The sequence below is a fragment of the Glandiceps talaboti genome, chromosome 6 (genome assembly GCF_964340395.1).
Source record: "Glandiceps talaboti chromosome 6, keGlaTala1.1, whole genome shotgun sequence".
NCBI classification, from domain to species: domain Eukaryota; kingdom Metazoa; phylum Hemichordata; class Enteropneusta; family Spengelidae; genus Glandiceps; species Glandiceps talaboti.
Window position 1 is genome coordinate 27268612 of NC_135554.1, and position 26028 is coordinate 27294639.

A 26028-nucleotide genomic window follows, 5' to 3' on the forward strand; every position below is an offset into this window, starting at 1 on the left:
GTGTGTGTTGTTATGTCAGGCCATGTCATTTTACAGGTCCTAAGCAACATTAGTCACTCTCAGTGTCAAGTGGTGTGTGTTGTTATGTCAGGCCATGTCATTTTACAGGTCCTAAGCAACATTAGTCACTCTCAGTGTCAAGTGGTGTGTGTTTAAGGCCATGTCATTTTACAGGTCCTAAGCAACATTAGTCACTCTCAGTGTCAAGTGGAGTGTGTTGTTATGTCAGGCCATGTCATTTTACAGGTCCTAAGCAACATTAGTCACTCTCAGTGTCAAGTGGTGTGTGTTGTTATGTCAGGCCATGTCATTTTACAGGTCCTAAGCAACATTAGTCACTCTCAGTGTCAAGTGGTGTGTGTTGTTATGTCAGGCCATGTCATTTTACAGGTCCTAAGCAACATTAGTCACTCTCAGTGTCAAGTGGTGTGTGTTTAAGGCCATGTCATTTTACAGGTCCTAAGCAACATTAGTCACTGTCAGTGTCAAGTGGAGTGTGTTTAAGGCCATGTCATTTTACAGGTCCTAAGCAACATTAGTCACTGTCAGTGTCAAGTGGAGTGTGTTGTTATGTCAGGCCATGTCATTTTACAGGTCCAAAACAACACTAGTCACTGTCAAGTGATGTGAATATTTTGCCATTTCACAGGCCTATCACACTCATCATTGGTCAATTAAGTGGCACTCCTGGTAACATGGTTTATGTTACATCATTTTTCAGAGCATGACAACACTAGTCATGTTGGGTTCAGAGCAATGTCATATCATTTTATAGGGTGACTCCCATATGATCCCCTTACCTAAAAATTGATAGGACAGACATTGATTGTTTGCAGATAAAACACAAAACAGACATTTATTAGGATTAGGTCTTGTGTGGTACTGATCAGCAATTAATAAAGAAGTGAAATGGGGGGGGGGGGGGGGGCATATTAAAGTCTCAATCAACAGAATTGAAATGGGGGGGGGGCATATTAAAGTCTTGATTTACAACTTGATGTTGATAATGTTGAAGTAGTTTGTAGATGAGGGGAAGAGAGAAGAGGGAAATTATCATAGATATAGATATAGATTTTAACAACAGCCATACTTACTGTATTATAATTATCTAGGGTGTTGTCGATGCTAGTTGGCATCAAATGAGGGCAACCATCACTCAATGGTTGCTGATCACTACCTATTTGCATGTCACAAACATATTTCTTGTCCCTCCCCTTTCTGTATTTCATCATTGTCACAGACATTTAACACCTACACAAAATAATGAATTCTAAAAATATATATATAAAGCCATTGTACATTTTGTAAATCGATACATTGTATTTACTTTCACTTCACTTTCCGTGCCAATGACAAATATTTCACTTGTCATATTTTGATATTGTTTTGTGGATTATTATGTTTTTATCTGGTGTATTCACAAAGTTTGCCAATGTATTTACATTCATAGGATTGCAAATGTATTTACATTCATAGGATTGCCACTATTTCATATGTCAACATTTTGGATAATTTTGTAACTTTTTATACCAGATAATTGTTTATAAAGGGCGAATCAAGTGAAGCTGTTTGTACAGATTTTTAATTTGTAGGTTTTTACTGATGGATAATTATTCATAGTGGATTATTCTTTTTACTTTACAGAATTTGATAGACATGTCCAAACTGTCACCATTTAATGCCTGCCAATACATGTATATATGTAGGATTTGTTATTACATACTATTGTCATACTAAAACTACTGGTATGATGGAAATTTTAATAAACATGTGCTTTAGTTTGAAAAAAACAATTGGTACCAGTTGAAATTTCAGCACATTGAGTATTTTACATTAATTAATACATTGTAATTTAAATCTAATGACAGATTATTAGTTAAAACCTCCACAGCAAATAATGACAATGCTACCATGTCACACAAAGGAATAAAGATATGTACAAAATAATGATTGACAATTTGTATTTTAGCTTCAGGATTTTTTATGATGATTTTAAATGACCATAGTAGCAACAAACGTGTCAGATTATTTTAGATGTAATCCTGGATAGAAAGGCTTTTGAACTCACATAGATTTTACAAATCTATATATACTACTAAATGTATTTAGTATAAATATTAAAAAACACATTTACAGTAAGTGACCTTTTGATGACCTAGTAATGTTTTATGAACCATTAGCAAGTCAAATTGTGGACTTGTAAGAAGGGATTTTTAACTGTTTTCTGACTCTTTCAAGTTTATGATGAAGATAGGTTATATCATAGACCCTGACGTAAAGAACTGTAGTGTTGGATGTTTACATAAATCTAACAGGCTTCAATTCACTCCATGGTTAAATGATATGTGCCTAATTGCAGTGCATTTTTATATCATAACTCCATCACTTCATTTTATCAGTAAACAAAATCACACATACATGATAGACATGTATGCTTATACCACAGGGTAAAGGACAAATATTCAATTTTGTACTCGTGATTTTCCGGATTTCTAATATTATTATCTGTATATTTCAGCGAGTACAAAATTGATTATTTGTCCTTTACCCTGTGCTTATGCAGGGTAACAATATCTTAAAATTCAGTAAATGTATAACTCACTATTTCATTATTCTATCAACACTATCAAATTTCAATAAAATAAGTCCATGTGTTATATTGCCTGGTCTCAATATTCATATTTTTTATGAACTTAATAACTTCTTTGTACTGTTGAGACTGTATTTTAATAACGCTTGACTGAAATGCAAGAGATTAAATAAAATAAATTAATAAATTAATAAAGTAAATTGCAGATTAAATGTCTTGTCTTGTGTTTGTGTGTCAGTTATGGAGACAGAGTATAGCATACACATCATACCCTTTATAGTCAGTAAAGGTGGACTAAATAAATCAACAAACATAGACATACTGTTTCACTGTTGTTGTTTTATTAGAGCTTATCTTCTGTTTGTTAAATTTTAATACATTCAATTTTCTGCATTAATTCAAAAGATGATTTAAAAAGCATTGATTTAAAAAGATGCATAGAGAGACTGAAAGCTTTGAGTTCTGTTGACGACTGACAACACCATGTTAGCTCAACAACTTCAACAAATATACTGAGGGTCTCTTCAAACCATCCTGACTTAGAACACCTCCATAGGAGGTCTCCTGAAACCACACCAACTTAGTACACCTATAGGAGGTCTCCTGAAACCACACCGACTTAGTACACCTCTGAAGGTCTCCTGAAACCACACCAACTTAGTACACCTCTGGAGGTCTCCTGAAACCACACCAACTTAGTACACCTCTGGAGGTCTCCTGACACCACGCCAACTTAGTACACCTATAGGAGGTCTCCTGAAACCACACCAACTTAGTACACCTCTGGAGGTCTCCTGACACCACACCAACTTAGTACACCTCTGGAGGTCTCCTGACACCACACCAACTTAGTACACCTCTGGAGGTCTCCTGAAACCACACCGACTTAGTACACCTCTGGAGGTCTCCTGAAACCACACCGGCTTAGTACACCTCTGGAGGTCTCCTGAAACCACACCGGCTTAGTACACCTCTGGAGGTCTCCTGACACCACACCGACTTAGTACACCTATAGGAGGTCTCCTGAAACCACACCAACTTAGTACACCTCTGGAGGTCTCCTGAAACCACACCGACTTAGTACACCTCTGGAGGTCTCCTGACACCACACCAACTTAGTACACCTATAGGAGGTCTCCTGACACCACACCAACTTAGTACACCTCTGGAGGTCTCCTGACACCACACCAACTTAGTACACCTATAGGAGGTCTCCTGAAACCACACCGACTTAGTACACCTCTGGAGGTCTCCTGAAACCACACCAACTTAGTACACCTATAGGAGGTCTCCTGAAACCACACCGACTTAGTACCCCTCTGGAGGTCTCCTGAAACCACACCGACTTAGTACACCTCTGGAGGTCTCCTGAAACCACACCAACTTAGTACACCTCTGGAGGTCTCCTGAAACCACACCAACTTAGTACACCTCTGGAGGTCTCCTGAAACCACACCGACTTAGTACACCTCTGGAGGTCTCCTGAAACCACACCGGCTTAGTACACCTATAGGAGGTCTCCTGAAACCACACCGACTTAGTACACCTCTGGAGGTCTCCTGACACCACACCAACTTAGTACACCTATAGGAGGTCTCCTGAAATCACACCAACTTAGTACACCTCTGGAGGTCTCCTGAAACCACACCAACTTAGTACACCTCTGGAGGTCTCCTGAAACCACACCGACTTAGTACACCTCTGGAGTTCTCCTGAAACCACACCAACTTAGTACACCTCTGGAGGTCTCCTGAAACCACACCGACTTAGTACACCTCTGGCGGTCTCCTGACACCACACCAACTTAGTACACCTATAGGAGGTCTCCTGAAATCACACCAACTTAGTACACCTCTGGAGGTCTCCTGAAACCACACCAACTTAGTACACCTCTGGAGGTCTCCTGAAACCACACCGACTTAGTACACCTATAGGAGGTCTCCTGAAACCACACCAACTTAGTACACCTATAGGAGGTCTCCTGAAATCACACCAACTTAGTACACCTCTGGAGGTCTCCTGAAACCACACCAACTTAGTACACCTCTGGAGGTCTCCTGAAACCACACCGACTTAGTACACCTATAGGAGGTCTCCTGAAATCACACCAACTTAGTACACCTTTGGAGATCTCCTGAAACCACACCGACTTAGTACACCTCTGGAGGTCTCCTGAAACCACACCAACTTCGTACACCTATAGGAGGTCTCCTGACACCACACCGACTTAGTACACCTCTGGAGGTCTCCTGACACCACACCAACTTAGAACACCTATAGGAGGTCTCCTGACACCACACCGACTTAGTACACCTCTGGAGGTCTCCTGAAACCACACCAACTTAGTACACCTATAGGAGGTCTCCTGACACCACACCGACTTAGTACACCTCTGGAGGTCTCCTGAAACCACACCAACTTAGAACACCTATAGGAGGTCTCCTGACACCACACCAACTTAGTACACCTCTGGAGGTCTCCTGAAACCACACCGACTTAGTACACCTCTGGAGGTCTCCTGACACCACACCAACTTAGTACACCTCTGGAGGTCTCCTGAAACCACACCAACTTAGTACACCTCTGGAGGTCTCCTGAAACCACACCGACTTAGTACACCTCTGGAGGTCTCCTGAAACCACACCAACTTAGTACACCTCTGGAGGTCTCCTGAAACCACACCAACTTAGTACACCTATAGGAGGTCTCCTGACACCACACCAACTTAGTACACCTATAGGAGGTCTCCTGAAACCACACCAACTTAGAACACCTATAGGAGGTCTCCTGACACCACACCGACTTAGTACACCTCTGGAGGTCTCCTGAAACCACACCAACTTAGTACACCTCTGGAGGTCTCCTGAAACCACATCGACTTAGTACACCTCTGGAGGTCTCCTGAAACCACACCAACTTAGTACACCTCTGGAGGTCTCCTGAAACCACATCGACTTAGTACACCTCTGAAGGTCTCCTGAAACCACATCGACTTAGTACACCTCTGGAGGTCTCCTGAAACCACACCAACTTAGTACACCTCTGGAGGTCTCCTGAAACCACATCGACTTAGTACACCTCTGGAGGTCTCCTGAAACCACACCAACTTAGTACACCTCTGGAGGTCTCCTGAAACCACACCGACTTAGTACACCTATAGGAGGTCTCCTGAAACCACATCGACTTAGTACACCTCTGGAGGTCTCCTGAAACCACACCAACTTAGTACACCTCTGGAGGTCTCCTGAAACCACATCGACTTAGTACACCTATAGGAGGTCTCCTGAAACCACACCGACTTAGAACACCTATAGGAGGTCTCCTGACACCACACCAACTTAGTACACCTCTGGAGGTCTCCTGAAACCACACCGACTTAGTACACCTCTGGAGGTCTCCTGAAACCACATCGACTTAGTACACCTCTGGAGGTCTCCTGAAACCACACCAACTTAGAACACCTATAGGAGGTCTCCTGACACCACACCGACTTAGTACACCTCTGGAGGTCTCCTGAAACCACACCAACTTAGTACACCTCTGGAGGTCTCCTGAAACCACATCGACTTAGTACACCTCTGGAGGTCTCCTGAAACCACACCAACTTAGTACACCTCTGGAGGTCTCCTGAAACCACATCGACTTAGTACACCTCTGAAGGTCTCCTGAAACCACATCGACTTAGTACACCTCTGGAGGTCTCCTGAAACCACACCAACTTAGTACACCTCTGGAGGTCTCCTGAAACCACATCGACTTAGTACACCTCTGGAGGTCTCCTGAAACCACACCAACTTAGTACACCTCTGGAGGTCTCCTGAAACCACATCGACTTAGTACACCTATAGGAGGTCTCCTGAAACCACACCGACTTAGAACACCTATAGGAGGTCTCCTGACACCACACCAACTTAGTACACCTCTGGAGGTCTCCTGAAACCACACCGACTTAGTACACCTATAGGAGGTCTCCTGAAACCACACCGACTTAGAACACCTATAGGAGGTCTCCTGACACCACACCAACTTAGTACACCTATAGGAGGTCTCCTGAAACCACATCGACTTAGTACACCTATAGGAGGTCTCCTGAAACCACACCAACTTAGTACACCTATAGGAGGTCTCCTGAAACCACACCAACTTAGTACACCTATAGGAGGTCTCCTGAAACCACACCAACTTAGTACACCTATAGGAGGTCTCCTGACACCACACCAACTTAGTACACCTCTGGAGGTCTCCTGAAACCACACCAACTTAGTACACCTATAGGAGGTCTCCTGAAACCACACCAACTTAGTACACCTATAGGAGGTCTCCTGACACCACACCAACTTAGTACACCTCTGGAGGTCTCCTGACACCACACCGACTTAGTACACCTCTGGAGGTCTCCTGAAACCACACCGACTTAGTACACCTCTGGAGGTCTCCTGAAACCACACCGACTTAGTACACCTATAGGAGGTCTCCTGAAACCACACTGACTTAGTACACCTCTGGAGGTCTCCTGAAACCACACCAACTTAGTACACCTATAGGAGGTCTCCTGAAACCACATCGACTTAGTACACCTATAGGAGGTCTCCTGACACCACACCAACTTAGTACACCTATAGGAGGTCTCCTGAAACCACACCGACTTAGTACACCTATAGGAGGTCTCCTGAAACCACACCGACTTAGTACACCTATAGGAGGTCTCCTGACACCACACCGACTTAGTACACCTCTGAAGGTCTCCTGAAACCACACCAACTTAGAACACCTCTGAAGGTCTCCTGAAACCACACCGACTTAGTACACCTATAGGAGGTCTCCTGAAACCACACCGACTTAGTACACCTATAGGAGGTCTCCTGATGTGTGTGTAAACTTGCCTAGTCATGAAGGGAATTCAGATGATTATCCTTTAATTTCAAATGATCAATTTTGTCACTTTCATCAAAGTATATAAGGCACATCATATTTGCAACATTTTTATTACAACTGTTGGTGTAAACAATGACATAGCCATCACAATAATGAATTCATTACACACTATGTAAATATAGATAAAGTTTGCTTATACACTAGAATCACTGTCATCACTACTACCATAGGATACAAGTAATGATTGTTTCATTGTCTGTCCTGATCCTGACAGACTATGTTGTCCATCACTTGATGTACTTTGTTCTGTCAATGTTTGTTTGGTATAGCCACTACTACACTGTACACCTGTTTTGATGACTGCATCTGCATTTGTCCTTTCAAATGACATTGATGGTGTAACACTTTGTACCTTTATGTTGACGTTTGCTCTTTCTTCCTGTTTACTTGCTGAGTTGTTCTTCTTTCTGATAATTCCCAAGTCTATAGTACTACTACTACGACTACTAACAACCGTTGATGGTTTTTTGCCTGGTGTAAAATCCCAGGTTGTAGCTATGGAGCCATACTTTTTGTCCAGGCCCAACCTTTTCTTGGTGTTTTGTATTTTGTTATCTTTTTCATCCAACGATTGACTTGATGTGGATTCAAAGAGAGGTTTGTTGAGTAATTCCTTTCTCTTCTCGTCTCTTCTTTCATCAAATGCTTTAGAAGAGAAACACAAAAAATATGTATATGATAAAGATCACAGTAAAATATTATCTTCATATCTTCTTTGACATTGTTACTTTGTAGTTTCACATTTTAGTTTGACTAAAATTAAAAAATGTGAACTATTAACTTCCGTTTGTATTATATTTATTTGTGTTCTAGTACAAAATCAATATCATGATAGTCTATAGGACAAACATCACCACCTGTACCTTGACTTTTTCAACAGAGAAATGAGAAACAAAGTAATTTAAAAATCTGCCATTGAGGGCGCTACATTACATTTTCAGCCTGTGTTGTATGCATATGAAAACCAAGGTAATAGTGTACTCACATTTTGTTGTTCTGTACTTCATCAGTGATGCTAGTTTCTTGTCTGATTCATTTTCAGGTAATAGTTGGATATCTAATGATGACTTCTTCAAAAGTTCTTCATCTTCTATTGCTGCTACTTTCAATTCTTTCTTTTCATGCTGTAGTATGCATAAACAAATGCCAAAGAGTTTTTTATGGTTTGTGCAAATTTCCAAGTACAGTCAAGTGGCATTCCAACAGTTCAGACTAGTATATTATCACTAACACTGTTTTACAATCTAACTTCACATTAGTAGGCACAGAACTTTATTGGCAAAGAGGAAGTAGATGAAAGCTTGACAGTCAAATGCTGTATTGAGCAAATTTTGGCAGGTTTCAGATCTCCCAATACACGTACATGTTATGTTACACATCCTGAATGGGGCACCCAGCTATTTTGTTCAGAACATCAAACACTCTCTTTAGCCATATCTAAAGTTGGAGTGCAAAAGCATTTCTCATGGTTGTGTGATATAACAATCAATAGTTGATTTTCCAGTAAGATACACTGTGTTAGACTACATTACTTATATTGTTATGTTTACGATTGTTTTCTCTTTGTTACGTTTGAAATAACATTTTTATCATGGAATGATGGAAAGACATGTTGACCTCTTTAATTGTGAGTGATTTTATACAACAAAGACTAAATGCCATCAATGACGGAAAGGGATTTTACTGGTAAACCCAGGGGATAGTTAGGTGACAACCATCCTCCTAAGTAACCTCCCTGTGCGTACAGAAAAAAATACATAGTGTAGTTTGGCGAGATTTGTCATACATCTTGGAACCGGCAACAGGTTTATGGGCAAACAAGTCCTGCAGTGGTCAACTTACTCTAAATTTACTTCTAAGCATCTTGTTCAACATATAATCATCTTTCCAATCAGACTGTAAGTCTTCAATTTCAGATAATGTTGGAATAATTGTTTCTGATTTCTTTTTGTCTTCTACTCCATGTTCCAACTTAAACATAGGATCAGTTGACAGTTTCTTGGTTGTTTCTCTGTCTGTTAACAGAAAGGAAAGTTAAGTTGACACTTGTCATTACAGTATATGGAATGATGCCATGTTAATTCAATATCTACAACTTTTTCTTTTGTTTCAACAAGAATGTTTTCATTATTACACATCAGTCAACCAGTGCAGACTGGTGAGGACTGTCCTCAAGGTTATCAGTGTTCTTCCAAAATTTCATCTATGCAGAAACAGTTCCTTTTGTTAGAATCAGATACAAGTAGTAAACACTTTATCTAGATAAGTATATATACATATTTTTGTATATCACTGAAGTACATGTTGCCATGTCATATGATCTAATTGCATCCTGGGGTAAATATAGTTCATGAATTTCATATGATTTATACGATTTCAAAATATATAACCCTTGTTTTCACTTCATAATACTTACACAGTACTGTCCGGGCAATGAATGCCTCATAACATGGGCAAAGTTAGCATGCACTGTAAGTTAAAGTGGTCTTGAAGAGAACTCAAATCAATGAATGAATTATTGCAATATACCTTCTGGTGCAACTTGTTCATTTTCTTCTGGGTCCCATTTTTCATTTTTCCTCCGTGCTCCACTCACAATAACATAATCCAAGTTTTTTGGATCAGTCTCTATTTCAAAATGGCTATCACAAAGATGACATTTCATCCTGAATCGATAGATTGGAGTTGAGTAATAGTTGCCAACTTTCTTCTTCTCAGCATTGTATCTGACACCTGTGAATAAAGACACAATGAACATTTCAAGCATTATGACTTCACCAGTACATTAGTATTGTTATTTGACTTTATCTAAACTTGATTGACTGTTGAGCCAAAATCGCTTGTCACAGTGTTGAGATAAGAAAATATACAAAGATATACATTTATAAAACAATAAATTTACTCTCGCATAGCATCCTGCAGTCAAAGTAGGATATTAATGTCGATGAACTTTATTGTAATATACATAATATTCATTGTAAGATTGGATGTAGACTGTAAAATATGTCGTGTTGTTCTGCCCTCACTGGCCTCCTCTGTCACAGGGGGTTGACAGGGGTTGACTGATGTGTGAGGTCGTCCCGTCATGACGAACCTTATAGACTAGATTTACTAAACTCAATGTTCAGGGTCAGTTTGTCATTAATACATACATCATAATTTCAGTATGTAAAATTAGCCACAATAATGGCAAAAATTCCCACCCAGATACCCAGATAACTAGTACTCTTAGTAAATATACAGTACATGCATAGTATGAGTGCTATGCCACTGCATGTTGTTGTAAAAACCCTTTGCAATAGAATTCGACCAAAACTATATTTTAAAATTTCATTATGTGGGCAGCCAGTTGGCAGAAAAGGAAATGCCCCCTTCAGCATCTCACTGTCTGGTGTCTTAATGCAGTCTATATAAGATATTGTTTTATAGAAGCCCTAGGTCAGTTGAAAATAACAATTTTGTTTTATAGAAGCCCTAGGTCAGTTGAAAATAACAATTTTGCTGTAATCATGACACATAAGTTATTGTTTTATAGAAGCCCTAGGTCAGTTGAAAATAACAATGTTGTTGTAATCATAACACATAAGTTATTGTTTTATAGAAGTTGAATATAACAATGTTGTTGTAATCATAACACATAAGTTATTGTTTTATAGAAGCTCTTGGTCAGTTGAAAATAACAATCTTGTTGTAATCATGACACATAAGTTATTGTTTTATAGAAGCCCTAGGTCAGTTGAATATAACAATCTTGTTGTAATCATAACACGTAAATTATTGTTTTATTGAAGCCCAAGGTCAGTTGAAAATAACAATCTTGTTGTAATCATGACACATAAGTTATTGTTTTATAGAAGCTCTTGGTTGACAATAACAATCTTTTTATTTTTTGCAAAGGACAAAATGAAAGTCATTTAGATCATGAGGATGACATGCAACAAAAGAATGTCCTGTTCTCCCCAATTACTTTGTATTTCAACACGGAAGATTCACTTTTTTCAACTTGATCTATATTCAAATACAATAAACTTACCCATGCCAACATGACTATTACATCCATCACACCATATATTGTATGGCAACTCAAACCGAATAATAAGGATGCCCTTATTCAGTTTACGAGCTCTTTCACGGAGTGGATGGACGCCATGGTAACCATTCAATGACTTGTGTTTAGCTGGATCAAAGTCAGGGGGATAATACTTGTTTGTGCCTTTTCTTTCTCCCTGCATCAAATCAAAATACAAATATTCAATTTATTTTTAAAAAAAAACAGAATTGGAGACCAACTACTGAAGAGGAACTCAGTCTCTTCGAAATATTTAGGTTTGAAATTTATGGTTCATGATTTAGACAGAACCTCAGTGTAATAAATTAATACATACATTGTTTTGTGTGTATATTATATATAAGTTTTAAAAAAATATTACAACACAATAACTTACTATTCATTTACAATCAATATTTTACACAATACTCTCTCAAATACAGTATCTATCAACATTTAACAACAGCAACAACAACAACAACAACAACACTAGTTTGCGGTCTGTATGGGTCTGAATTAATGTCTGATGTATTATAGAATTTAGAAACTCACAATTACATTTTATAGTGACTTAAGTATTCCCTTTCAACATCATAGATTAAAACAAAATTTAACTTTTGGAGAAGTTCACTCAGCTCTGGCCAGGCAATATCAGTATTATTAGTATTACAATTTACATTGAAGTTGACCTGTTTACTGGGTTGATATTGCCGTTACCGGGGCCTGATACTGAAAATAAACGGTAGGTTTCATAGTTTTGTACCGATTAAACGTATCCTTACTATCTATTGAATAAATTTTGTCTGAAATACGTACCATTTTGGAGTGTTTTCCTTAAAACTGCAACATAAGCAGGGAGACGACACACCAGCTTACGAAAGCATCACGTTTGACCCGCCTCTGACCTCATGGACCTTACGAGAAAACCCAACGTGAAAGAACGAGATTTTACTGTCACTCATAAATAATCAACATCTTATTATCCTCAGCTGAGGCAGAAGCTCTGGAGTTCGTCTGACAATCTTTGACTTGCATGACAGATGAGAATTCAAGCGAAAGATTTCACAGAGCAGTGGCTCTAAAACGAGTGAAGAAATAGGTAATCGGATCTCGACTCAGACGACAATCGCTCTGTATCGAGTATCGTGGATTTGGATGGAATTTTGAACATCGAGTGTAGAATTTGTAACCGGCGAACAGGGAACTTATCGGGCCAGAGGTCATACGCAGTTTGCCCACGTATTTGGTCATTCTGAAGTAACCTATTATGCAAATTGTCATCAGTGACACGCATTAGTTTCGTAACTTTTGTGCAGTATTTTCAAAGAATTGTCAACCGCTTCAACCATCCCTCCAGACAGTACCATCGAACCAACGTCTACGTTTTGCAAGGTCACTGTACAGTACGATGACACAGTCGTGGTGAGTGGGGCGCTGACGTTACCTTGTACTTCGTTGTAGACTTGTACTTCGTGTACAGTAGATTCCACAGATTCTCCGACTGTTCACTTGATACAACGATGGGTGACCAGGTTAGACGGTTGACCCTTAATGATGGTGATCATCTCAACACTACTCTGTACAGACTGCAGAAAGGTTTGTAGACATTACGTGTATTTTGTCAATTTTTGTTTGTCACGACGCGTCTACAAAACAACAAAGTTTAACCCGGGGGTGTAACACTCAGAGTGGGTTATCGCCAATACCGTGAGTGTGAACCACCACAGCTAGTCTGAATTCGTATATCAGTGATAAATCCAGCCACTAGACTATGGGTACATATTATGTTTACACATATAACACGGCAACTCTTGTATCTGCACACTAGAACTACATGTACCTAGAGCCCTCTCCCGTATAGTGTATGGACCCCACCCACACTCAAGATAAACAGTACAGTGGGAAGTCTTCGCACACCTTTGTTGATTGCCCTACATCTTAGACTGTACAACTAGAACTGTTCTCTATAGTGGTCTGAGCCTAAATGCGACCCAATTCCCATTCTATTCAGTGTGCCCAAAGATGCATGTACATATTTCAATGATGTTCAATTCAAACTGTCTATACACAGAAAAAAATAAATACTAACAACAACAACAACAAAGAAAAAACATGCATCAAAAAGTAAACAGTTGTCAAGAGTAGTAAATTTTTTTGTTTGTTTATGAAATGTTGAAAAAGGAACAGTAATTAGAAGTATTAAAAACATGTTTTCTTTTGATTTAAATGTGGTTTGTTGACAATATATTTGAACTTGGAATAAAGGTACAAACATGTACAGTTACTGTAGCCCAGTTAACATGTGTACTTGTCATAGAAAAGATTTCTGAGAATATGTATTCAGAGTTTGAAAGGTCAGTTTGAAATCCCTGCGTACATGCTCATAATGAGAGTCATATCTTTGTTGACTTTTCACATACAGATCAAAATTAGCAAAGTACCAGTAATAACCAGTATGTCATATTCCTGTACTACTAGCATGTGTTTACTGTCAGTTCCCCCCCCCTCTCAGTATTTTAATTATTTGTGTAGTGTTTTTCAATTATTGATTTATTTATTTAGTTCACTCCTTTTTAGTGCACTCTCTTTGGTCAGTGTCCAGTTGAGATAGTTAGAACAGCACAGGAAGTGATTCAACAGAAAGCAAAAGAAAGAAATGTGATAGTTATCTAGACAGCTAAAATCATGGTGCAAAAAGGAAAAAGAGTACCGTAACATGCAGGGATTATTTCAGAGAGAATTCTAGATGTTTCATAGATTCAACATACAACTCATAATAAGTATTCCAATTTTGAAGAGTTTGGTAAAGAATAAAATCTAATATACATAAATGCATATAATTTTGTATTCCTTCAGTGTCTACTAAAAGGTTGACTAAAATCAATAAAACAACAACAAAAAACAAACAAAAAACCCAGTATCATTGCAAGTTGGCTTTTTTAGATGATACTAATAGATGATTTTGATATCAGATTCTGTGATGAAAGAGGATGGTTGCCTAGGAGACAGTGAGATGGAGTAAGTTATTAGAGACTACACTTAGAACAGATGTAGATGACAATGTACGGTATTGATAAATATTTACAGCAAGTTGTGAAGATGACTATAAAACTTAAAAGTATCAAAGAATTGGTTACATTTATCTTAGCAGTAAGTGAAAGTCTCAGGTATTACAACAGATTATGTATGTTTGTGAGTTTGACAGATCAAAAACCTTTATTTTGCACTCAATTGTCATTTTTTCAGATATTATCAAGTACATGTATACTTGTAGGGCAATTGAAGCTAAATTATAATATTACCATATATGCCCATTGGCAGCATGAGAGAAAAGGTAGCTTGTACCTCGGGCTCATTAAAAATATGATTTTACAAAATACTCTTACATGTATGTCAGGCAATCTATCTGACTCAAAATCATAATCACAAGAATGAATATAAATTTCCCACTATATAACATTTCACTCTTTATGTAATTTTATTACATATAATTATTTACAGTAACATCACAGCCCTGATATGGAGATTTGCATTTTCAGAACCTTCCTCATGTTTCTAGGTTAGCCATGGTTTATATATGATATGCTGCCATGGTTTATGTATGATATGCTACCATGATGTGTTATATCATCAAATGCAAATTGTCGCAGCTTGCTAAAGAAAATGGAAATGAAATTCAATACTTGTGTATAAATGATTATATAAACAATAAATGTAATACATGTTTGTTGCTAATTATTGAGGGTCTGAGCTAAATAGATTCATATTGAAATGTGCTCATTTTGTATGCGACAACAATGAAGTCATGAGAAGGATAATTTCTGCCTAGGTATTTTCAAATTGCATTGTTTGCATTGCCCTGCAAAGTAGGGTCTTCAGCTTTACATTTACCATACCTTTTATCTGTCAACATGTCATGTTGGACTTAGTTCTAAAACAGCCCATATTAGTTTCTACACACTTCCACTTGGCATAAAATGAATGGAAACTGCTATTTCCTGTCCTGTTGAAGAGCTATGTTATGGATGTGAATAATTAGCATAATTACTTGAATAGAAAACTAAGTTTCCTTTCTTGTTGGAATGAGAAGTCATGTGTACTGTTATAAACCACTAGTCCTCTTGAACACAATGCTAATTTCTATTCTGGATGCAACAATGATCGCTAGATACCATCTCCTCTGCTCCCCCTGCCTTTCCCTCAATACCCGACAGTTTTTAATGTTTGCCAAAAAATTTACTGATGGCATATTGACTAAGATACTGCATGTTGAAGTCTCCAAAACCTTCAAATTACCAATTCATCTACCCTCCCCAATATACCTGTGGAAATTGGGAGATTAAAATCAGTGCGTGTCCAAGGGTCAAAATTCTTCATATTACCGGGTATCAGCTTCCCCATTCTGATAGTTTCTAAAATATTAGTCTATAAAATTGACCATTTGAAATGTAGACCAAATATGCTGTACATGTATGTCAAAGTGCTTCAAATTACCATCCTCCCCATAGACTTTCTTAAATTGGTCAATGGAATTAATAGATGAAATGTATAAATACTACACATCAAATTGTCAAAATCCTACAAATTGTTGAAAGAGATAGTAGCATACTGTACACACATGTATACTAGTATATATACAATAAACTTCAGAAGTTGCCATTCCATGCGGTTAATTCAGATGTGACAACTGCTGTGAACCAGCAGAATTTCTAGATGGTTATGGAGACCCTGGGAAATAAAGATATCACAAATGCCTCCAAGATTTCACAAATAGTTTTAGAATTTTTATATGAAATATAACAATCCAGAGGTCAAAGATTTTGATGTGGAAGTTTTCCTTAGAAAGTTGGCATTATTGTCAAGCATTTAATTTATAGGATTTCTGTTTGTATTTCTATAATGTAATTTCAATTTTCAGTTACATGGATGTTATCATAGAATCCATAAAATGATTGGGTCTTGCTATTAGTACGGTTCAGTTCAGTTCAGTGCCCTTGTCTTCTACAATGTCAATATGAATTGATTCTGTATGGCAGCAAGGAAATAATCTGTGTTCATTCTTATGCAGCTGTATCATTTCAGTCATTTGGACTTGATCCAAAATCTAGAATGGGTCCTTAAGGGATTTTGTACTTAGTACTATAGTAGCAATTACATTATCCTGAATTGTGATGTTTCTAAGGTAAAGCTGCTCCTGTACATGTAAGGCCAAGCTATGTGTAGAGTAAGTGGTAGACTATATCAAAATGTACATGTATACAAATATATAAGTGACCCAGTTTGGTTTTCATTTTATCAAATTGTTTCAGGTACAGTATTGTTGTTTGAAAATTAGTATGCATGATTTGTAATGGACAAAGACTTGGAAAGTGTGTGTGTAAGGAAATCCTGATTTCAGACCATGTAGTAGAATACTAGAACTAGAAATTCAAAGAGCAGTGTACAGGAGATCATGTGCTCTGTTTTAAAATCAATGCATAGCATTACAATTGAGTGTGTTATAATGCGCATTATATTCATTCCTAAACTAGCAATGATATAACATCTCTTCAGATAGTGAGTTAGCTTAGAATGGCAACAACAGAAAGACATCAAAGCCTGATCAAAGCTTACAAACTCTGCACATCAAGAAATCAACTGACAGTCATGACCTTTTGACCTCGTTATAGTACCTCATCATCTACTACAACAAATACCTTTCACTGGAACTGTTAAACTGTTACAGCAAATAGACTCAATCTGAAAAAAAACAACCCCAGAATCTGATTCTTTATATATTGTTATGCCAAAGTTGTGTAGAATATACCAAGGGCTGTAATGATACCAAGGGTGAAACACTGTGTTATATTTTTGTGTTTCCATGGAAATGTATGATATTTTTCCTAATTTAACAAATCTAAGGCACACTTTGCTCCTTCTCACAATCAAGGTTAGACTGTATAAACAGCTAGTGTTTCTAAGTTAATGGATTTAACTTGGTATTGCACTGTAACTTTTGTTGCAATGCAAAGTGAAGTCCATGAACGTAGTCTGAACTTCTGCACAGATGAGCTTTCATCACCTAGTGTTTCCACATGTTATAACCACATTCAGGGGCATGTTATGGATTCAGTTGGTGTATTTTAAGGAAACAGTTGTACTATAAATGCAGTGACTTAGTCCTAAGGGTGGTAATAATGCATTGCAGTTTCTGCACTAGATGAAAACTATAATATATCTCTTACAACTTGTTTATTTTCTGCTGTTTGTATCAGCTGACAACACCAAAACAGCTGTTACTGTCATGTAGGGGGAAAAACAAAGATAATGAAAATTTCTTTTTGATGAGGGATTTTTCAAACAGGCATGTAGATTAATTTTAATATAAAAAGTATAAGTACCTACTTAGTCTGTAATGGTTCAGCAATTGTGTGTTTTTTCAACAAGTATAAATATCAGATAGCATATCTGCCACATCACTAAACCTTACTATAGTGTATATTACATGTAGGTTTGTTTTCTATTAATACAAGTGTTGAGTTTTCAAAACTTATCATCTTAAATAATCTTAATTCATTGTAGTCTTTAGAATTTGATTGTTTGAAATGTGGCTATGTTATATGTTAGATTTATTTTAAAAATGAAAAATGTTTAAAACATGACCGCCATGTTATAACAATAAATAGTCAGATATGCTAATTTTTTTCTATGTCTGTTTAGATATGTCCGTTTAGTTGCAGAAATCATCACCTACATGTAAGTTAGGGAACACATCATTGGTATACACTTGTAAGTTAGGGAACACATCATTGGTATACATGTATTAAAGTTAGGGAACACATCATTGGTATGTTTGTTAATTATGTATTCACTACAATTTGTAGTGTGGTTTACCAGGGTTGTAATTTGTCATTTGCATTTTATTCTGAGGCCAACTTTGCATTAAATTTGTTGATGATATGTCCATTCAAATTTGTATTATAACTTGTATTTTAGGATGGAAATTACACTTTGTACTGGGGCCATCTTTACAGCATAGAAGAGTGAGAGTGTTCTGTAATCACCCTCCATCACCAGACAAGTCATATGATAGAGGAGAATACTTTGAGATTCCCTGGCAATCTTACAGCAAGAGTAAATGTGATCAGTCTGATAACTACTGTGAAATCAATCTGCATCGTGCTGGCTCATTTCGCTACTTCTTTACATTTACCAAATGGTAAGTCATAAAGTGGTTTGTCAGTGTACAGATGTCTGTCTGTCTGTCTGTCTGTCTGTCTGTCTGTCCATGTGTATGCGTGTGTATGTATGTATGTATGTATGCATGTATGTATGTATGTATGTATGTATGTATGTATGTATGTATGTATGTATGTATGTATGCATGTATATAATTGTATGTATGGATGGATGGATAGATAGTGTTCATGTGTTAGTGCTAACAAATTGGTCTCAGTATCTGCATCTATGTTTTGGTTTGTCTGCTGGCATATATACATTATGTATGTGTATAGCTGTTTGTATACTGTAGTATGTGTGTATCTGTGTATGAAGAATTGTTATATTAGCCAATCTTTTACTTTACTTCCACATAATAGTCATTATATATATATATTTTTTTTTATGAGATACTTGTAATGTAATGTGACATGTTATGATATACAATTGACATAAAGTTATATTAAAGTTATTAATTAACGTATTAACATGCTAGTAAATAATTTATATGTCTTGTTAGTTGACCTGTAAACCCTACACATGTAGGATCTATGGTTGACCCCAGTTGACCCTGTAATGGACACTTCTCATTGGTACAAGGAGTGCTGTTACTTTTAATAATATGCAATCAGACACATTTTACCAGCTGGTAAATCATCTATCTAGTGTTTTGCTGACAATCCTGTAAATCAATACTTCTCCATATAAATGTAACACTACATAGATATGGACATAGCATATTATAAGGAGTAATGTATAATATGTAACATTTTAATTTATGTATTAGCAGACACATTACAGCTGGTGAAATCATTATCCTGACAACTGTACTGATTGTTCTGTGGTTGACCAGGGTTGACCCTGCAATGAATAAGTTTCCATTAAAGTATCAAACCCATGTTTTCTTCAATGTGGTAAAAGCACTTGTAATTGATTCCTTAATGTTACATTGAAGTACATGTAACAGGAAGTCTAAAATACATATATCACAGTCCTTAATGTTAGGAGATGTTAATGTGTATATAACAATATAACACATGCCAGCAAAGGCAATATCACAATTTATTGCCTGACCAAGGGCTGGCACACTTTATCCCAATGTTTTGATTATGCCCAAGGTGAAGGCAAGGGTAACATCAAATGTTGGTAAAGCGTGTTTGGCCAAGAGTAGGCAAAAAAATTTGTGATATTGCCTGAGCACATTTTTACCAGTACTATTTTATTACACTGACCAACCATTTCGTCATTCGTCAAGTAAGTATTGTTAGAAAAATATGTTAAGCATCATCCATGAAAAGTTTCTATTTGATGGCGAATTTCCAGATTTTACATGTCTTTGAAATTGGACATGACATAATTCACATTATTTACTGCAACTTGGGCATCACTACTATCAGTTTGTTATTATATAATTTGAAGTACATAACTAATGGCCTTGACTTCATGTGCATGTGACACCAGAAAACAATACTTTTGCTGTAGAACTTGAACGTGCATTGGCTGACATGACACCAGTGACTGTGTTGTCTTGGTCATTTATTAGTCTCTGTATGTGTGTGTGGGCAATATCACTTTGCCAGTGTCTATTTGAAAAAGGTCATATGATTCTACTCTGACCAAAGAGAACTTTTGTAAAAAAAAAAAAATACATTTATGTTGAGGTGCAACAGACATGTAAGAATAACTTTATGTTTATGAATTCAATGTTTCTTAGCCATACCTCTGGTTATTTATTCGCCTCCAGGTTACTGGATATATCATCTATAGATCTATATAAATGTCAAGCAGTGCTTAGTAGGAATGGCAACAGTAGCACTATCATGTCGGTATAAGATAAATAAATGTTACATGTCACAGGTCAGCATGTCAGAATTGAGTTAATGTAGGAAAATGTTTGGATAATTAAACAATATTATTGGATTTCCAAACAGTATTTTAGTCAGTATAGTTTGCTAAATTTATGAAAGACTACACATTTCTGTGATATTATCAAATAAGTAATTGTTAAGGTAGCATGTTTTAAGTCTTACTAGTTGGTGCTTTAGGTCTGGAACCCCCCCCCCCCCCCCCAGTGAAATTGACACCTCACATGTCATCATTAAAAAAGGAATTGTGAAGTGAACTGACAGTTGCATAGTAGTAATCTTACCCCTGACATTTTTTTTTGTAATTTTTATCCTCCATGACAAGTCTTGATATGTTTATTTTAAACTCTGAGTTGATGAAAGATATCATTTACCATATGAAATACTTTTACATGAACAGTGTGGTGAAAACAAAACAAACTGATGTGAATTATTTAAAGTTTTGATTAAATGTTGTTATCCATCAAAACTCACAAAGTTGATGATGACGACAATGATGATGACGGTGATCGTGGTGGTGGTGATGATGATGATGATGATGATGATGATGATGATGATGATGATGATAATCATGATGATGATGATGATGATGATGATGATGATGATGATGATGATGATTGATAAAATGTGTTACTTTTCTAGATGAATTTATTATAGTACCTCAGCTTTCTGAAAGAGATGTTATAGATACTCTGTAGACAATGTACCACCTAGAAAGTTAACTCTTTGAGCAGATTTTTTAGGATCAATCAGCTCCTGAGTTTTAAGTTTTGGAAGCAAAATGTTGTAAAATTCTCATCAACATTCATTGTGAGAAATGCCATGTGTTTATCTATATAATACAAATAATCATCAATTTTGTTGAATGACTGTTTACTTTACAGGTATACTTTAAGTCTTGTAGAAATAATTCTGCAGCAATTTCTGTTTTTCAGTCTGTCAAACTTTTTCTTCATTTCAAAATATAATAAAAATCATACATTTTGGCCAGATGTTCATAAGAAAGGCAAACTAAAAATAGCATACACATAATTCAGGCATTTTGTGGTCAGACAAATTCATCAATATATCATTAAACTGACTTGAGATGGAATATGTACATAACCAGCTGATAGTTTTAAACTGATTAATTACAAAGTATTTTATATTTTGGTTCTTCACGTAATCAGCTCATTTCTACTCAATGTTATATGATTCCCATGTTGTAACACTTGATACATGATGATGTACCAAATACTGATGCAGACATTTGATCCTAGTTTACATTTCCAATGTGCTATATTTAGACTGTTTAACATTTAGGAGATAGAAGTTTTCCTAAGGAATATATTTCCTTTAAATTGTAAGGCATATCCATATGCATCCTGTCTGACCATACTGCATCAATGAAGTTGTCATAGTATTAGTCAGTCTGACTACAATGATGAACATTGACCTGAGAGTGGTGATATTGAGTTTGATAAAAAAAACCTGACAAGTCCTTTAGTTCTGATGTTTTAACCTCACAGGGGAGGTCTTCTTCAGGGTCTAAAAACAGTAACATGAACAAACCCAATTATATGCATAGTTAGTCATTCCTAGAAATTGGTTCCTGGTGAAGGAAATGATGAAATTTAATTCATCATCCGTGTATGTAAATTTTTGAGTTGTGGGCCATTCTTTTTATAGTGGAGATTGAACGTTTCCGTGAACTGATTTCTATCTCTGATATTATCCCTTTATGTATCTAGTGTGTAGGACGGACTATCAATATTCAATGATATTATTCAATTCTTCCCAGTTGTGTCGCAAAATTGCTGGAATATACATGTAGGTTTACCAGTATAATATAATATACTATCTATGAAATCAGGAAGTTCTCTCACAGTGGGTTGTCTTAGGACATTGCTTGAATGATTAGAGATTTATTCTTTGAAATCATGAAGTTCTCTCACAATGGGTTGTCTTAGGACATTGCTTGAATAATTAGTAGACTATCTATTTCTTTGAAATAACGAAGTTCTTCCTGGGTTGTATTACGTAATTGCAGCAATATAGATTAAATATTTCTATGAAATAGATAACTTCTTTCTCAGGAGGTTGTCTGAGGACATTGCTTCAATAATCTATATTTCTATGAAATCATGAAATTCATCTTCCTATATTTAAATTCTGTTTATTATGTAACACTTTACCATTTCCATGATATTGTGTTTTACTGTTGTGGCAGTGGATAGCGATTATAAAGAAGATAATATCTGTGAAATATGTCATATTCCTGTTATGGGAAAGATAAAAGATTTCAAGGTTTGACCACTAGGAATGTAACATTCAAATGTTGAGATATATAAAAGTAGTGTTTTTGGTGAAGAAAATTAGATATATTCAAATTGTCTCATGTATTGATGAAAAATGGAGTAAAATTAACAATCCACGGTGACACTGGTAGAAATGTTGTATATTTGATACATTTGTTTTGTCTTTTTAATATTACAGGAAAACTCAGCAAGGTTCAGGATTCTTTGTTGTTGACCCATCTCTCAAGGTCGGCCCTGAGGGCGATGAGCTACCACTAGACTGTGTTTGTCTTCAGACTGTGCTGGCAAAGAGTCTTGGTCCGTACAAACAGTGGGAAAAGAGAATCGAAGTGGCTAAAGAGTCTGGCTACAATGTGATCCACTTCACTCCATTACAAGAATTAGGGGCCTCCAAGTCGTCCTATTCTCTTAGAGACCAGCATGCGATTAGTCCTCACTTCCATGATGACGGTCAGAAACCAACTTATGATCAAGTCGGCCAATTTGTAGAGAAACTAAACAAGGAATGGAATATGGTATGCATCACAGATGTGGTATGGAACCACACATCATTTGACAGTCCCTGGTTACAGAATCATCCAGAATGTGCTTACAACCTTGTCAACTCACCTCATCTTAGACCTGCCTATGTTCTTGATAGAATCATGGTCCATTTCACAAGGGATGTCATCAATGGCAAATGGGAGCATAAAGGAGTTCCTCAATACATTGACAATGATAATCATTTACATGTAAGTATGATTGAACAAAACACGTACAACACATCCCAATACCAAATGTTAGAAAGTCATTGCAAGGATATACAAGCAATAATTAGAACAACATGTGTGTCTATGTCCAGCAGTATCTATGATAAGCATAAGCCAATTTCAAACCTTGCGTAAAGATGACATTCCATAGTGGCCATATGCACGCCTTTTAACTTCCTGACATTATGAAATTTAACTAAATAAAGTTGTAATATGTATTACAATTTGCATGTAACAAAAGGTCTCAAGTTTTAAGGACTTCAGTGCTGAAGAATTTCAAAATCTATGGACCTTGTGATATATGAAGGATTTCAAATACATATCTTTTTATATCAACACAACAAGGGCTACGAGATGCAGTACAAGTACATTTTGGTGCCAGGATATTTTGTTAAATCATGAAATTGTCACTTTGTGTCACTGTAAATTGATTTTAATTTCCATTGCAGGCAATAAGATCTGTGCTACATAATGATGTTATACCACAGTATAAGTTATCAGAATTTGTTCAAGCCAATGTAGATGACCTTGTTGAACAGTTCCAAAAACTTGCTGCAGGTGAGATGAAAACTGATGTCTTAAGTCCATTGTTATTATGTGTTATCAACATATATTACAATAATTACTCTAACTAATTTTCTTTTGGGGGGGGGGGGGGGGGGAGAATTTTTATTTTTATTTACATTATTCATTCATCACTGCCACGGCCCAAACACAATTTTGGCATACCTGAGAGTAATAGTCTTGTGTAAAAGAAATTAATATCACATATGATATATCCTGTTACTTATATTAAAGATCAAATCAGAATGCTAAGAAGTACACAGACACAATGCCTTAATTGAATTCAAGTAATATTTTATAATTATCTGTTCAGGAAGAACAAAATAAGGGTTTTACTTTTCGAAATTATTTTTATTGTACAGCCAGAAATAGATTTTTCCACCAAATTGATTTTGTGGTCTGCACCCCCCCCCCCCCCCCCCACCACACACAAACACACACACACACACACACACACACACACACACACACACACACACACACACACACACACACACACACATGCATACAACGAATCACAATTTCAAGTTGTTACAATACTTCTTATAGATAAAATAGACTGCAAATTAACATATACAGTGTCTAATTATTGGTATTTTAACAATTTACAGTGAATGTATCATTTGTTGTTTGATAAAAAATACTACTCCAATTACAGCTGTGATAACTTTTCACATAGTATGATTCATACATTCATCATTTTCACTATTTTGTTAAACTCTCAAGTACATCATTGATGAATTAGGACTGTAGCTGTGATAATAATCGTACTTAAATAACTGTTTGTCTGTTGTAGGGACTACACCGGTTGATGAACCAAGTAAAACTAAAGTTGAATTGATACAAGACCCTAAGTACAGAAGACTTTCATCAACAGTTGATATAGAAAAGGCTCTAGCAATGTTTAACATCAAACAGTAAGTATTTCTACAAGAAGATAACATACATTGTGGAGTCATGATGGGTTAGCGTGACCGGCTTGGAATCTACAGGTTGCAGGTTCGAGCCCCGTCGCTGCCTGCTGTTTGTTTCTGAGTGGCTAAAGTCCTTGGGCAAGATTTGAACCACGACTGTGCCTCAGTCAACCCAGCTGTATAATTGGGGACCTGGTAGGATGTAGGTTGCAATGTGAAGGCTTTAATCCTATGCGCTGAAATGGCTGCAATGGATTGTATGCTCCCCGGGGAGTTGAGGAAGACTAAAGGGCTGTTGTGCCGTTCTGATCCGAGCCAGGGGTAATAATTGTAAAGCACTTTGAGCACGGCGTGGGAAAGCGCGATATAAGAACCCAACATTATTATTTATTATTACATAGCAGGAATATCATTGTGTGGATTTCGTTTTCTTTTGTGTAGAATCAAAGACATAATATCTATCAATCTGTGTTATAATTCCATCATTCCAACAGACCTGAAGCAGAGACAGAAGAAGAAAGAGTAGAGTTGTGCTGTGCTGCATTTAAAAATTACCTGTATGCTTTGAACAGTGAAATAGACCGTGAATTGCAAGCAGATATAACCAAAGCAGTTGACAATGTTATCTGTAATGTCAGTTATCACTTTACCCAACCACATGGCCCCAAATATGGTAAAGTCAGTCGTCAAAATCCAATAGTACCACAGTAAGTACCATTTCATTCAATCATATGGCCCCAAATATGGTAAAGTCAGTCGTGACATCTGACAGTACCAAAGTAAGTCAAAGTGTAATTTTACAATATACCTTCTTTAGGTCTAAATTGTAAATAGGAGAGTTGCAGATAATATGACTACAATTTGTCAAT

General features: G+C 36.7%; 2 protein-coding genes across 2 annotated transcripts in view; one reads left to right on the forward strand and one right to left on the reverse strand.

Annotated features, from left to right (window-relative positions):
- Positions 1 to 7305: 7305 nt before the first annotated feature.
- LOC144436381 (coiled-coil domain-containing protein 130 homolog) lies at positions 7306 to 12499 on the reverse strand. The gene is made up of 6 exons (XM_078125174.1): positions 12390 to 12499; positions 11559 to 11751; positions 10055 to 10258; positions 9368 to 9540; positions 8511 to 8649; positions 7306 to 8170 (listed from the first exon to the last, which is right to left on the reverse strand). The coding sequence occupies exons 1-6, from the start codon at positions 12390 to 12392 to the stop codon at positions 7659 to 7661; spliced, it is 1224 nt and encodes a 407-aa protein (XP_077981300.1). The 5' UTR covers positions 12393 to 12499; the 3' UTR covers positions 7306 to 7658.
- An 88-nt stretch (positions 12500 to 12587) lies between these two features.
- Positions 12588 to 26028, forward strand: part of LOC144436696 (glycogen debranching enzyme-like) — a 34347-nt gene continuing 20906 nt past the window's right edge. Inside the window, exons 1-6 of the mRNA XM_078125548.1 lie at positions 12588 to 13169; positions 18549 to 18771; positions 23111 to 23663; positions 24131 to 24239; positions 25042 to 25162; positions 25654 to 25866. Of these exons, the coding sequence (XP_077981674.1) occupies positions 13094 to 13169; positions 18549 to 18771; positions 23111 to 23663; positions 24131 to 24239; positions 25042 to 25162; positions 25654 to 25866 (1295 nt within the window). The 5' untranslated portion in view covers positions 12588 to 13093. The remainder of the gene's footprint in view (positions 13170 to 18548; positions 18772 to 23110; positions 23664 to 24130; positions 24240 to 25041; positions 25163 to 25653; positions 25867 to 26028) is intronic.